The 13,064-nt window shown below is 35.6% G+C and overlaps 2 protein-coding genes across 3 annotated transcripts in view; one reads left to right on the top strand and one right to left on the bottom strand.

Annotated features, from left to right (window-relative positions):
• plxnc1 (plexin C1) overlaps positions 1 to 13,064 on the bottom strand; it is a 73,010-nt gene that overhangs the window by 29,517 nt on the left and 30,429 nt on the right. Inside the window, exons 8-12 of the mRNA XM_062980935.1 lie at positions 12,790 to 12,874; positions 12,632 to 12,679; positions 6,980 to 7,116; positions 5,166 to 5,345; positions 2,762 to 2,849 (exon numbers count right to left, since the gene is read on the bottom strand). Of these exons, the coding sequence (XP_062837005.1) occupies positions 2,762 to 2,849; positions 5,166 to 5,345; positions 6,980 to 7,116; positions 12,632 to 12,679; positions 12,790 to 12,874 (538 nt within the window). The remainder of the gene's footprint in view (positions 1 to 2,761; positions 2,850 to 5,165; positions 5,346 to 6,979; positions 7,117 to 12,631; positions 12,680 to 12,789; positions 12,875 to 13,064) is intronic.
• cep83 (centrosomal protein 83) overlaps positions 1 to 13,064 on the top strand; it is a 79,617-nt gene that overhangs the window by 63,830 nt on the left and 2,723 nt on the right. Inside the window, exon 17 of one of the 2 annotated variants that reach the window (XR_010006284.1) lies at positions 10,770 to 10,903. The exons of the other annotated variant lie outside the window; for it this stretch is intronic. The gene's annotated coding sequence lies outside the window, so the exon portion shown is untranslated. The remainder of the gene's footprint in view (positions 1 to 10,769; positions 10,904 to 13,064) is intronic. 2 annotated transcript variants of the gene reach the window in all.

Below are 13,064 nucleotides of genomic sequence, written 5' to 3'. Positions count from 1 at the left end.
AGGCTTTCTTTGCCGGAATCACTGGGTTGCTGTAAATTTTTCGGGCTGTATGGCCATGTTCCAGAAGCATTCTCTCCTGATGTTTTACCTATATCTATGGCAGGAATCCTCAGAAATTGTGAGGTATATTGGAAGTTAGGGACGGGAGATTTATATATCTGTGGAAGATCCAGGGTGGGAGAAAGAACTCTTGTCTGTAGGAGGCAAGTGTGGATGTCGTAATTAATCACTTAGATTAGCATTTAATGTCCTTACGGCTTCAAGGACCTGGCTTCTTTCTGCCTAGGAGTATCCTTTGTTGGGAAGTGTTAGCTGTCCCTGATTTTTTCATGTCTGGAATTCCTCTGTTTTCAAAGTGTTGTTTTTATTTATTGTTCTGATTTTAGAGGGATATACGGATTTTGTTCATTTTCATGGTTTCTTCCTCTCTGTTGAAATTGTCCACATGCTTTTGGACTTCAATGGCTTCTCTGTGTAGTCTGACAGGGTAGTTGTTAAATCTGGTTACCAGTATTAAAAAAACTTTAAAAACTTTTTTTACTGTTTCTCTGGGGTGGCAGAAACCATTCTGGGATTTAGGGAGGATGTCTTCTAAAATAAGTAAAAGGTGGTCTGAAAGGATCCTTGCAAGGATGTTTCCAGTTGATGTTTCTTGGAAGGCTTTGCTTTTCATTGGATCTCATTATCATTCTCATGAAACAGTCTTGATGTGTCTTAGTTTGATATCCAATGCTTTGTTCACAGGCTGTAATGACTGTGGTCTTCAGTTTATTGCAATATTCCATCAATATTTTCAGAGTGTTCTTTTCCCTCCCGGAAGTCTTTTTAATAGATGTTTAATGCCAATGGGTACTTCAGACAGATGCTTCACCAGGTCGTTCTTTATCACAAAGCCAACTCCGTGTATTCATCATTCTTGTTCAGGCAGCTCTTTTCAACAGAAGGTGTTGCCTCCTCCTCCTTCTTCCTTCAGCTGTCCCTCTCTTGTTCTCCAGGTTTCTTGGAAAATTGCTGTATCAATGTTAAAATAACTTTTTTGAAATAATAGCAGTCCTACATTCAGGACGTTAATGGTCTGTTGTTATCCAACAGTGTCCGTACACTTCAAAATTAATTTGTCTTTTTTATTGCAAGGTGGTGCTGATCCCTCTGGATGTGGCCATCTAGTCAGGAATAAATAAAAAAAGGCAAGCTATGTTTAGGGCAACTTTTCTAGCTCCCTAGTCCATATGACTGAATCCATATCCACTACCCATGTGTCGGTCTGTAGCTAGGGGCTTCCAGATTTCACAGACCTGCCTCCATTGCCACTCGCTGATCATCACAGGACTTTGGTTGGTTTGTTTGGTAGATGCCTGTGTGTGAATTTGTTTTCTGTGTGGAGATCAGGGCACAGCAACCAACCCAGTCTTCACAGAAAGAGGTTCTGATCCAATGGCATGGTTACCCTGACAATTGGTGGCCTCTTATCTGTTGCAGCCTTCATTCACCTGTTCTGCCATTGAGGTATTTGGATTGTTCTTCATCTGGTTCCTCCCCATGACGTTGCCAAATGGGTTGCCACGCTGGGAGTACATGACTCCAACAGCTTCACTCATCAGTCCAACAAAACTCACAAGCCCACTCACCACAACAAGGTTACAATCTGGCAAGGAGTCTTATATTTGTATAACACCCAAGTCTCTTGTTCCTTTACTCCTCATCAAAATGACAACAATTAGAAAAGCGGGAAAAAGGAATTGTATTATATACTGAAAAATATCCAACACAACTCTAAGGGCCTTTGGATAGATGCATCCTTCCACATCATAACTTAAAACTGTATGTGAAAATATGTTTTTACTACCAAATGTTCCCAAAAGCAATTGTTTTCTTTTCAGTGGGAGCTCTATGGGGACATACTTTCTATATTACTTTTCTAGTAGTTGCCTGTTTTGCTAGTATTATTTATTTTTATTTATTACAATATTTATATCCCGCCCTTCTCACCCAACAGGGGACTCAGGGCGGCTTACAATAAAGCACACATATAAAACCTGTACAATACACTATAAATCAGTTAAAAAATTAACTTACATAAGATATTCATAAAACACATTATAAAATACAGATAGGTGTGTTCAAGTTTAAAAGACTGGGTCTGTCAATTGAGTTCCAGCGTACATAATAGTAATTAATGCTGCTGATTCTTATTCGATTCTTATAGTAGTCGGACAAATGTTAACAAAGCAACTACTCCAAGGAACAACTAGGATGAATACCTTATAATGAACTGTAAATGGACTTGTGCAATGGGATGCAGAATCTTTTGCACAAGCACTTGTTGAGATACAAAACAATGAATGTTGAATTTCCACAAACTGTACAAATTTTACACAAGCAGAGCAATTCCAGATGCCAGAAAACAATAATTAGAAAAATGCAACTGTTCCCAGCAATTACATTATCTGTTTGTTGGTAGGATGGAAGCCAAAGGAATATGCCATGTCTATTCATTCATCAAACCTGAAGGTTTTCTTTGTAACAAGGGCAGGGAATTTGTGGCCCTGGACTGCAAGTCCCATGATTCTTCATCATTGGCTGTGCTCATTAGAGCTAATGAAAATTTCAGTTCAACAATGGAAGATAGAAGTTGTCGACTTTCAAGCTTCAGAAACAGCATCAATTTGTCTCAGTAAAAGAAAAGGGATGCCATAAAATCAGTTCTGAGCTATTCAAATGCATGGAGATTGGGGAAAAACAATAAATGAATAACACTTACAGCCAGCATTTCTCTTTGGTCATCTAAAATAAGAACTGAATCTGTAATATTCAAGTATTTGCCATGTATGGACATGTTGCGTCCTCCACTGCAAAATAATAGAAGATTTAAAAGTGATATCTGAATATTAATACAGTATAAATATTATGAAATAAATGTAACATTACTACTCTGAATGCAAGGAAAATGTATAAACGGAATCAAATACCAGTCTTAAATTATACAAATAATTGTACGAAACCAATCCAGCTGCGACAGTACAAGGTGCAACCACTGAGAAGTAAAATTACGTACCAAAAATGGTAGGTAGGTAGCCACTTGATCTTATCTACCACCAATGCTGGACACCCATCATTATTTTGGTTATCAATGGGAAAATTTCAAGGAGGAAAAAGTTAAATAACTGCTAAATAATTATTAATTGGCAGTGTTATGAGCTATCTATCTGCAAGGACACTGAGAAATTGGCCTTCTTGATCTATTCAGCTCCTTCCAGCTGTATTTATTATAGAGAAACAAAGTCAACAATAATGAATATACAGTAGTCCCAACAAATGCATTTCATTTCCAATTTTATTGTTCCTTTTTGGATTTTAATGCAAATATATTGAATTATCAAAAAGAATACAAATGTATGCAGTACGGAAAAAAAACTATAGCTAGATAAAATTGCCAAACAGTAAAAAAGACATAATGTATTTATGAGAATTGTGTGAAACAAAGGCTCATGATTTATTGAGATAACTGAACTGTAATATTTGACATTAAAGGCCAGCAACAGAAGGTGAGGAAATAAGATTAGTAAAGGGGAACCTTCTTTACTATCTTGGACCAACATGCTGCCCTCTCAAAAAAAGAACTCTCAATATTCAATTCTAATTATTTATATCCACATCTATATATTACAGAAACTGAATTAATATCTGCTGAACAGTAGTTTTTGAAATTCAGTCGAAAGAATAAAGCTAGTCTAGACAGCTGTTAGAGTCATATGTACCTTCAGAAGGGAGTTTTGCAACTGATATTTAGACTTAGCCCCCAAGATGGTAATAATAATATAATAATAGCTTTATTTTTGTACCCAAAATAAAGATACAATTATACACATTAACATAGTAAAAAATAAAATAGTGACCATAGTATAGTTAGACATAATTTAAAAACCAGAACAAAAGTTCATAAAAACGAACTGGGCCAAAGTGCGAGGAGTGCATATTGTAAGCTCAGCAGATGAGATAGAGAATAAAGTGCTGCATTTAATAGGAGGCTTGGGATGGGATAGTCGCCAAATGTGAACAAGATATGTTACGAGTCAATTGTAACTTATTACTTTTATTTTAATATTACTAGCATATTGGTAATAAAACAGATCTAAGATTTAAGGCACAAATCCAGTTGCTGATTGCAATTAGATTAGAGCAAATGAGTTGGTGCATAACTGTAAATTCTCCACAAAGCAGCTGTTTTCATGTATCTATTCTAGTTGCGACTTATATCTGTACATAGTTCTTATACCCGTCTATGCATTTATTATTTATTTATTCACTTAGTGCTTTTATCTGCTGAGTAAATGTGGCTTGATGTCTCTAGGAAAGAGTTCTTTCTTAGTCAATAATAGTTTGCCTATTTACATAGTTGGTTCTAGTAAGACTATCCAGGAGCAACATGTTGGAAACTAACTGGAGTTCATTCATTTCCATCACAATTTTATTGTTGCATCTGCTACCAAATCTGGCAGCTTGTTTGTTTGGAAGGGATAGCTGCTCATCTAGCCTTCTATTTAATTGTAAACCGTGTCATAACAATAACAATGATTGTTATTGCTATTTTCTGCCTGTCTCTTTTATCGATATAATGCCAAGCAGCCAACAGAATATAACTGAGACAATAATAATAAAATGACACACTAATAAACAATTATGAAAAGAAAATGAAGCATTACAGATCATATGTCAATGCAGTTAAATCATGATTAAAATCAGACAATAGAAAATGTTAAAATTATACAGAAGGACCCTGTATAACTGATTCAATTTCTGGCAAAACAAGCATTTAAAGGAGGTTAGAAAAGTTACTTTTTGGACTGCTACTCCAGTACTCCCATGTTGCATAGGCAGTGGCCATGTTGGCAAGGGGATCCTGAGATAGTACTCCATTTAAAAAAAAAAAACTTTTCCAAGTCCTGTCTTTGATTGGGAGAATGATCTGGTGATCATGTTTAGAACTGAGATTTTGAAGGAGCTTATTGTAGTTAGGGAACTTAGACAGGTGAAGGGCTTGGCTTTATAACAGTAAAGGACTGCCAGTGTTAATAATCTCCTATTTTTGTTTGTAAAATGTATGATTTAACATTGATGCTTTACTAACTATTTTTTCAAAAGAATTAAAATAATTCAGGGATTACCTCTTCCATGTAATATTTGGAATGATTTGGGAACATTCTGGGAGAGACAGATAATGCAGTGGCACAGAGCGTGAACACTTTGCTCCAATTTCCTTTATGCATACGCTCTTGACTTCTTTGCGACTCGGCGGTAAACAGAATTTCATGTGTGTACGATTTAGCACCTCAGTGACAGGTATCCTAACACAAGAAGACAATGAATATCTCTTGAATCATTCCTAACAATAAGTGTCATTCACAAAGCAATAAAAGAGCATTGGTGAACCATTTTTCTATAGCTAGGTTTAAATGAGCACGTATGCTTCACAAACTATAGCTTACAAAGCTATGAACTCCTGTGAGTGTCAGAATAAAAATCTAGGCTCATATTAGAGTGGCCAATTATAGCAGCATCTGGGAGCTCTGGATCAAAAAAATCAAATTAAAATAATGTTTTTTCCTTCTTGTTTGTCAATATTCCCTGATATGTCCAGAAAATAAAATTCAGTCAGAACAAGGTAAGATCTTTGAGCCAAAGTTGGCCCATGAGAAGAGAACACTGAAGGAACTAACTTGTTCCCAATATCTACTTAGAGTTTTCAAAACTCTTGAAGGACTTTCAAAGGATTACTACTAATCATACAAACTGGTTCAATGGATCTAAGTGCTCAATCAGATTTCATACCAAGGTGGTCTAGAAAACATTTTTAAAAATCACTACAATTTCTCTTTTTTAACTTAATTTACAGATGTTAAAACAGAGAACAAATTATGTCCATCCTATTGTTAAAAATGACATCGAAAAAGTTCAAAAATCAATTTTTCTGAATTTTTTTTATCGTGTCAGAAGTGACTTGAGAACACGCTGCAAGTCGCTTCTGGTGTGATAGAATTGGCCGTCTACAGAGACGTTGCCCAGGGGATGCCCGGATGTGTTACCATCCTCCTGGGAGGCTTCTCTCATGTCCCCACAAGCTAGAGCTGACAGATGGGAGCTTACTCCATCTCACAGACTCGAACCGGCAACCTTCAGGTCAGCAACCCAACCTTCAGGTCAGCCGGCTCAAGGGTTTAACCTTATTTTTTTCTGAATTAGAAAGCAGTCACTCTCTTACTTTGCCAGCTCTCTTTTTAGGGAACATTAGCATTGTATAACAGTAACATTTGTTTTTTAATGTTTGTTTCCTGAAAGTAAACAAATACTGTAAACATTAAATGTACTTTTGCCACCCCACCTGCACACAAACTTACAAAAGTTCAATAAAAATAAAAATAAAAAACACGGTTACATCAACAAAGATCATTAACATGTAATATCAAGAAAAATAACCAGGTTCATTAACACTAGTTTTATGTCTTCTACAAAAAAGATGGACAGCATCCAAATAATTAATCTAATTGCTCATTTGATTCATTAATTCTCTTTGGATAGAATACTACAGGTCCTAAAGAACAAAGATTATAGACACAGAAATAAAATGTAATGGAAGAATGGTAGATGTATTTCATCACATGTGACCAGTATTCACATTATCTGAAACAGAGCTTGGGATTAGTTACTTTCTTGGATTAGTTTCCAGAATCCCTTAGCCAATAGCGGCCAAGCTCTGATTAGAATTCACTTTTTCCAAAACATCCTTTTTCATCAGTCCCATTCCCCTGCTACCAGCCTAAAGCATTAAAATGAACAACAGCATCAGATCCAATTCCAAGTTAAAGGCTACCAGGTATTATGAAGTTTACATGCCCAGTGCAAACATCTTCATGGTTGCAATGCAGTACAGTGTAGACTAATGTGAATTTCAGAGGTAAAACTGATCTTTGTTATGACTTACTCTACTGGTCTGCAGCTACTGGTTCCAGTTATCTGCATCAAAATGTTTGATCCTGTGAAATTTTCTCCTATAACGAGCACTTCACTTTTGCCTAGTGTTGATATCCATGCTGGTTCAATGGAAGCAATATTCATGGGCTATTGGAAACAACAAAGAACTAGATTTTAATATTTAAGAGTAAAATTCTCAAGTCACACCTGTATGAAGATCTTTATAACATAGCTGTCTTGTTTATAGTTGACCATTAAATGTGATTTATTTTAAGTTATAGAAGAACATTGTATTCACGCTCTAGAATTTTCATCAGTTGTTCAAGGAAAGAATATCAAAAACCAAAAAGCAAGGAAATATAAACTCAATTGGAGTCTATGGGTGCATCTACACTGGAGGATGCAGTTTGACCCCACTTTAACTGCTGTAGCTCAATTTATTTATTTATTGTGTCAGAAACGAACCGAGGGTACAGGTTGTTGTGTATTTGAAAACACAACTTTTTTAAGAAAAAATCTTGGCATGATACTAAACGTCCTTTGACCAGTTGCTGGCCACTTGGAGTTCCTCTGGTGTTGCTGTAAGAAGGTTCTCCATAGTGCATGTGGTAGGGCTCAGACTGCATTGTAATAGGTGGTCTGTGGTTTGCTCTTCTCCACATTCACATGTCGTGGACTCCACTTTGTGGTCCCATTTCTTAAGGTTGAGTCATCCGCCGTCAGCCACTGATTGAGATACCGGATTTTAGCCTGCCACTTTTGGACTCTTGCTGAGGTGTTCCTGCAAGAATCTCTGTAGATCTTAGAAAACTATTTCTTGATAGCTCAATACTATGGGATCATAAAAATTGCAGTTTTATAGGGCCTAGCCTTTTCTGCCAAAGAGTGTTGGCGCCTGACCAAACTATAAATCCCATGGCTGCAAAGCATTGAGTTCTGGCAGTTAAAGTAGTGTCAAACTGTATTAATTCTACAGTGTAGATGCTCCCTATGGCTTGGGAAGCCATGAACTGCTTTCACCATCCATCATCACCTTCATCATAGTATAGCACAGCACATGATCAACTATGAACCATAATTAGATACTTCTAAACAACAGCAATGCAGACAACAACACAACAAGTAACATTAACATGGTAGTATTGATCATGGATTGTATCAGTGGAGATTTAATGAAAAAAATAATGAAATAGTTAAAAAATGGGATGGGAGCACAGACTATTCTAAAAGTAGGAGTGGACACCTGTTGCTCGACCCCATTGAGACCCATGAACCTCCAAACCTGGTGGAAATGCTATTTATTGTCTCTAGTGAACATTTAAAGAGCATTTTAGAAGAAAACACACTTGATTAATTTTTTTTTTTTGTAACATTTGACCTTCTGGGCTGTTCAGACCTGTTCTAATGGTTAGTTCTTCATCTGGAAAATATAGAAAGCAGAAAATCAAATGTTACGTATGCAACTGATATTACCAGTCCAAAAGGAAACAATGATTTGGAAATGCTGTTTCTTTAAAAATATGCCATACCTATATTGAGATACACAAACATTTATTATGTATATTTATTTAATGGCTTTCCTGGCCTAAGTGAATGTGTAAGGCTGTTTTGACTAAAGCAATAAAGCATCTTAAATTATTTAATGTTACTTATATCTCTTTATCAGTCAACACCACAGCTTGAGAAATCATTTTTTGGGATGACAACTCCCAAACCTCTTAGCCACCATCAGGGGATAACCAGGGCTACAATCCAAAAACATGTTGGTTAAGAAATTCTGGAAGTTGGGGTTCATAAAAAACACAATGCTTCTAAGTTCTGTCAATCATATATCAGTGGGAAGTATTGCATATGTCATATTCCAACATATAGATTTTGTGGTCTTTACCCACAATAGTCTTTTACTTTCTCATCCACCATCTGCTGAACAACATTGGCTCAGCGTCTTTGCAGCTTTTAACTTAATCCCTTTCAAGAGGATATTCTGTTTCTATAAATTACAACATTATTTCAGTAAAAATTTCTCAAATAGTTGACCTGATCATAAACTTGTGCATTTAAGCTGTAGCTTTAATTTTTAAGTTATTACAACTGAAGAAGCACAGCTGTAAATTTCTAAATGCCTTCACAAATTGACAAACCCATTTAGGGAAAATGGACTGTAAATGTTTATGAATGCTAGTCTTTTAAAGAGTGTAGTTTTAAACAGAGCTTATTCTAACAACAAAAACAGTCTTTAAAAACCCTAGTAGAGTCACTGTTACATAACAGCCCATGGGTTCAAGTTCCTTTCATCAAATACTTGAAATGGCTACCTAAGTATACAGTATATGCTGACTAGAGAGAGCTGAAAATCAAACAACCATATCTGTAATACCTTCAGTAAAACAGCTGGTTTTCTTTGAATAAGCTGAAGGCAAGCAATACAAAAACGAGCAAAAAAAGCAGTTGTATATGTCACAATATTATAATGTGAATACAAGTTGCCATTTTAAGCTCGCGGGATTCAAACCCCTCAAATCCTTGAGATCTTTCTCTAAAAATGTATTTTTCATCTTCAGTTTACGTACTCTATTTGTCTTATTTTGTGTATATTCAAGGTGTGGCCCATTTCTTTCTGGTGAGATTTTATTGATATCATTATATCTAACATCTCCTTATCACTGCGCTTATACAGAACTGGGACAAATCTTTTGCATCACTTCCTATCAAGAGACAGAAAAGGAAGCCACTGACAGATGCCTCCTCAGACAAGGAGTGAATCATGCTGAAGCTGTTGCTGCTCCACCAGCAATGTCCCAGTAGCAATGTCCCCAAAGTTGGGACTCCTAAACCCAACTGTTCCTGGACACCTTATTGCACCCACATCCCAAGTCCTATGCTATGTTAGTCGTGAGTTCAATGGATATTTCTCATAGAAGCACCTCATACTGAGGTTACCACCCTATGTGATCCAATACAGTCAATATTGAGGACCAATGGCTCTCCATATTTTCAGGTGATCAAAGATTATTACCTGGTGGTCTCCAATCCATTAATCAGATATGATCTGGTTTTGCAGATAAAATTGAGTGTGCTCAGGATATGCATCTTCACAGCCTAGCATGTATAGGATTGCATGTAGATCCTTTAGAACAACAGTACTGAGCAACTCAAATATGTGCATTTTGCAAGTAAGTTCTAGTACAATTTTGTAAAACACTATTATTTGTGCTCAAAGATTTCCCATAAGTAAAAAAGATATTATCTTGGAACTTGGATATTATCAATTTCTTCACAAAGCTGAATTGAAAGCCCCTGATGGTAAGATTCAAATTTTGACATACTTAGAAAAGACAAATAAACATCAATGAGACTTCATTAATTAATTTATTCTCTTAAGTCCAATTTTCTGTAAGCTTGTCTAAGCCTTTGTTCAATCTAACAATTGTGCAAAAGAAAATTCATTTCCCCAAATACCATTGGCATGGAATGAGAAAATCATATTGCACTATATGGAATGGACATTAATGGATGACACAAACCAATCCTTCATTTACCAGTAAATTGTGTTTCTAATTAATACTTGTGAATTCTATAATAGACCAGATTTAAAATGAAAGAACTTTATACATAATTTGCCTTGTGCTTTGCTTTCTATAACTATCTTTAAAAACAAATGGTTTTTTTTTTTATTCAAAAGTGATAACAACTTAAAATGCATAACGGCATTTACTTCTAAACAGAAAACTGAAGTTCCTTCTAGGAAGCATCTGATATACATCATTCATATATCAAATGTTGGTTTTTTGTTTTGTCAGAATTCAATAAACAGGAAATTTGACTAATGATTTTATCAACAAGTTCTCAAGATCAGATAACCTGAAAACTACCTCATTTGATTAAGCTGAGAACTGACTCCAAGGAAAAAAAAGTATTTTGGGTGTTTCAAAAGGTATGTTTATACCAGTAATTTTATGGTTTTGTATTATTATTATTATTATTATTATTATTATTATTATTATTATTATTATTAATGGGATTTTAAATGTTGATATATAGTAGGAAAAAGAGATACAAGAGTACAGCTAACCCATAGGTTCCACATCTGTGAATTCAATTAACCATGGATCAAAAATATCTGGGGGGCAGATACTACTCTTTACTAGAGTCTCTTTACTACTAGTTCTCAGGTGGCGATGAGAATTCATGGATTTTGGTATCTGCAGATGGTCCTGTCAACAGACAGTGAGAAACGTGGTGTGTGTGTGTGTGTGTGTGTGTGTGTGTGTGTGTGTATGTATGTACAGGGTGTTTGAAAAAGAAATCCCTAGTTTTAAGTTAAAACACATTAAAACTAGGGAGTTCTTTTTCAAACACCGTGTGTGTGTGTGTGTGTGTGTGCGTGCGTGCGCGTGCATATATATATATATATATATATATATATATATATATATATATATTTTATTGTGATATATGAAAAACAGAAACATACATTCAAACAATCAAATTACAAATATTATTTCCCCAATCCCACCCCACCCGTTCCCACCCATGAACCACCACCCATGACTTGACACCATGCCATATGGAAATTGTATCTAACAAAACTCTACCCTTATCATTACATTAATAAATTCCCCATGCGGCTATTTCAAAATCTATTTTTGTCTTCTTTTTTAAATACCCAAAGGCAAGTCTCAATTTTCTAACAAACACTTCATTGTTTCCTTCCCTTGAGCCATTGGAGAGCTTGACCATTTGAATATACCCAACTAATTTTCTTTTCCAATCCTTAATGAGTAGTTCTCTTCCTGCCTTCCAAGACTTAGCTATTGTCATTCTCACCACCACAAAACTATATTGGCAAATTTCCGCATCATCTATACTAATTCTCTCTTGAAACAAGCCCAGTAAGCATCTTTTTGGGTTTCTCTTGACCTTTTTAGAAATCATTTTATTAGTTTCTTTCTTCACCTTTTTCCCAAAATATTTTACTTTCTTACACATACACGAAACATGGATGAAGGTGCCTTTCTGCACTTTACATCTCCAACATTCCCCCCATTAGATTTTATCAATTTTAGCTATTATTTCAGGAATTATATAACTTCTATAGAACATTTTATGCATGTTTTCTTTAATGGACCTCGCTATTGAAAATTTAAATCCTTCTTTCCATAGATTCCAAATCTATATTTTTCCCTAAGTCTCTGTCCCAGGAGATCATTGCTGTTTTTTATTCGATTATCTACCAGGCTATATATATTTGTATAACCTGGAGATCAATTCTTTTTCCTTCTCCAAAATATTCTCCAACTCCGATTTCCTTTTGGGGAACCCAATTTTAATATATTTCCTAAATATGTACTGTAGTTGGTAATACCTAAACCAGTCATTTATCTTTAGCTCTTCTCTCCCTTTTAATTTCCATTGTCCTTTTTTATTCCATTAAATGGAGAACGTATAGGAAAAATAATCCCTGGACTGAAACCTAAACTGCAAAAGAGTTTCCATAATCTTTTCCCATTCTTCATTATCTTCATCCTCCAAAACTTTGGGATTATGATCATTGTAGGGGACATATGAGTAATAGTCAGGGAGACAATGAAACACAAAGAAATAGCTTTTCCTACAGTTTTTGCTTCAGCTGCTTTAAACTGATATAAAGATATTTGCTGACCTTTGATGATATGCTGGTTGATGTACTGATAATCTTACTACAGTCAACCTAGAAAAGATGCAGAAACAGAAACAATCATGTAACCCAAAAACACAGTTTATCAAATTTCCATAAATTGACTGTATTGGTTTTTTTAAATATAAGCCACACATACTTACCTTTCTTTTGCAGATCTCAGGGATATCAACGCATTTGTTTTCTCTAGCATCCCAGGTACAGTTAAATCGATTACATTCGGAGCATCTAGCAATGTATGGAGGGAGAATAATAAATGAAATTTGTAGAGATGAACAAGGACCAAGGGAGAAGGGAGTATCAGCCAATATGACAACCTAAAGCAGGGTGGGAATGATGTGGCCCTCCAGGTGATGGTAGATAGCATCACTCAGCATTCCTTCCCACTGTTTAGAGAAGTGGTTCTCAACCTGTGGGT

The sequence above is a fragment of the Anolis carolinensis genome, chromosome 5, assembly GCF_035594765.1.
Source record: "Anolis carolinensis isolate JA03-04 chromosome 5, rAnoCar3.1.pri, whole genome shotgun sequence".
In the NCBI taxonomy this organism is placed as follows: Eukaryota; Metazoa; Chordata; class Lepidosauria; order Squamata; family Dactyloidae; genus Anolis; species Anolis carolinensis.
The sequence above is the reverse complement of the archived record's forward strand: the minus strand, read 5'-3'. Positions and strand labels throughout refer to the sequence as shown.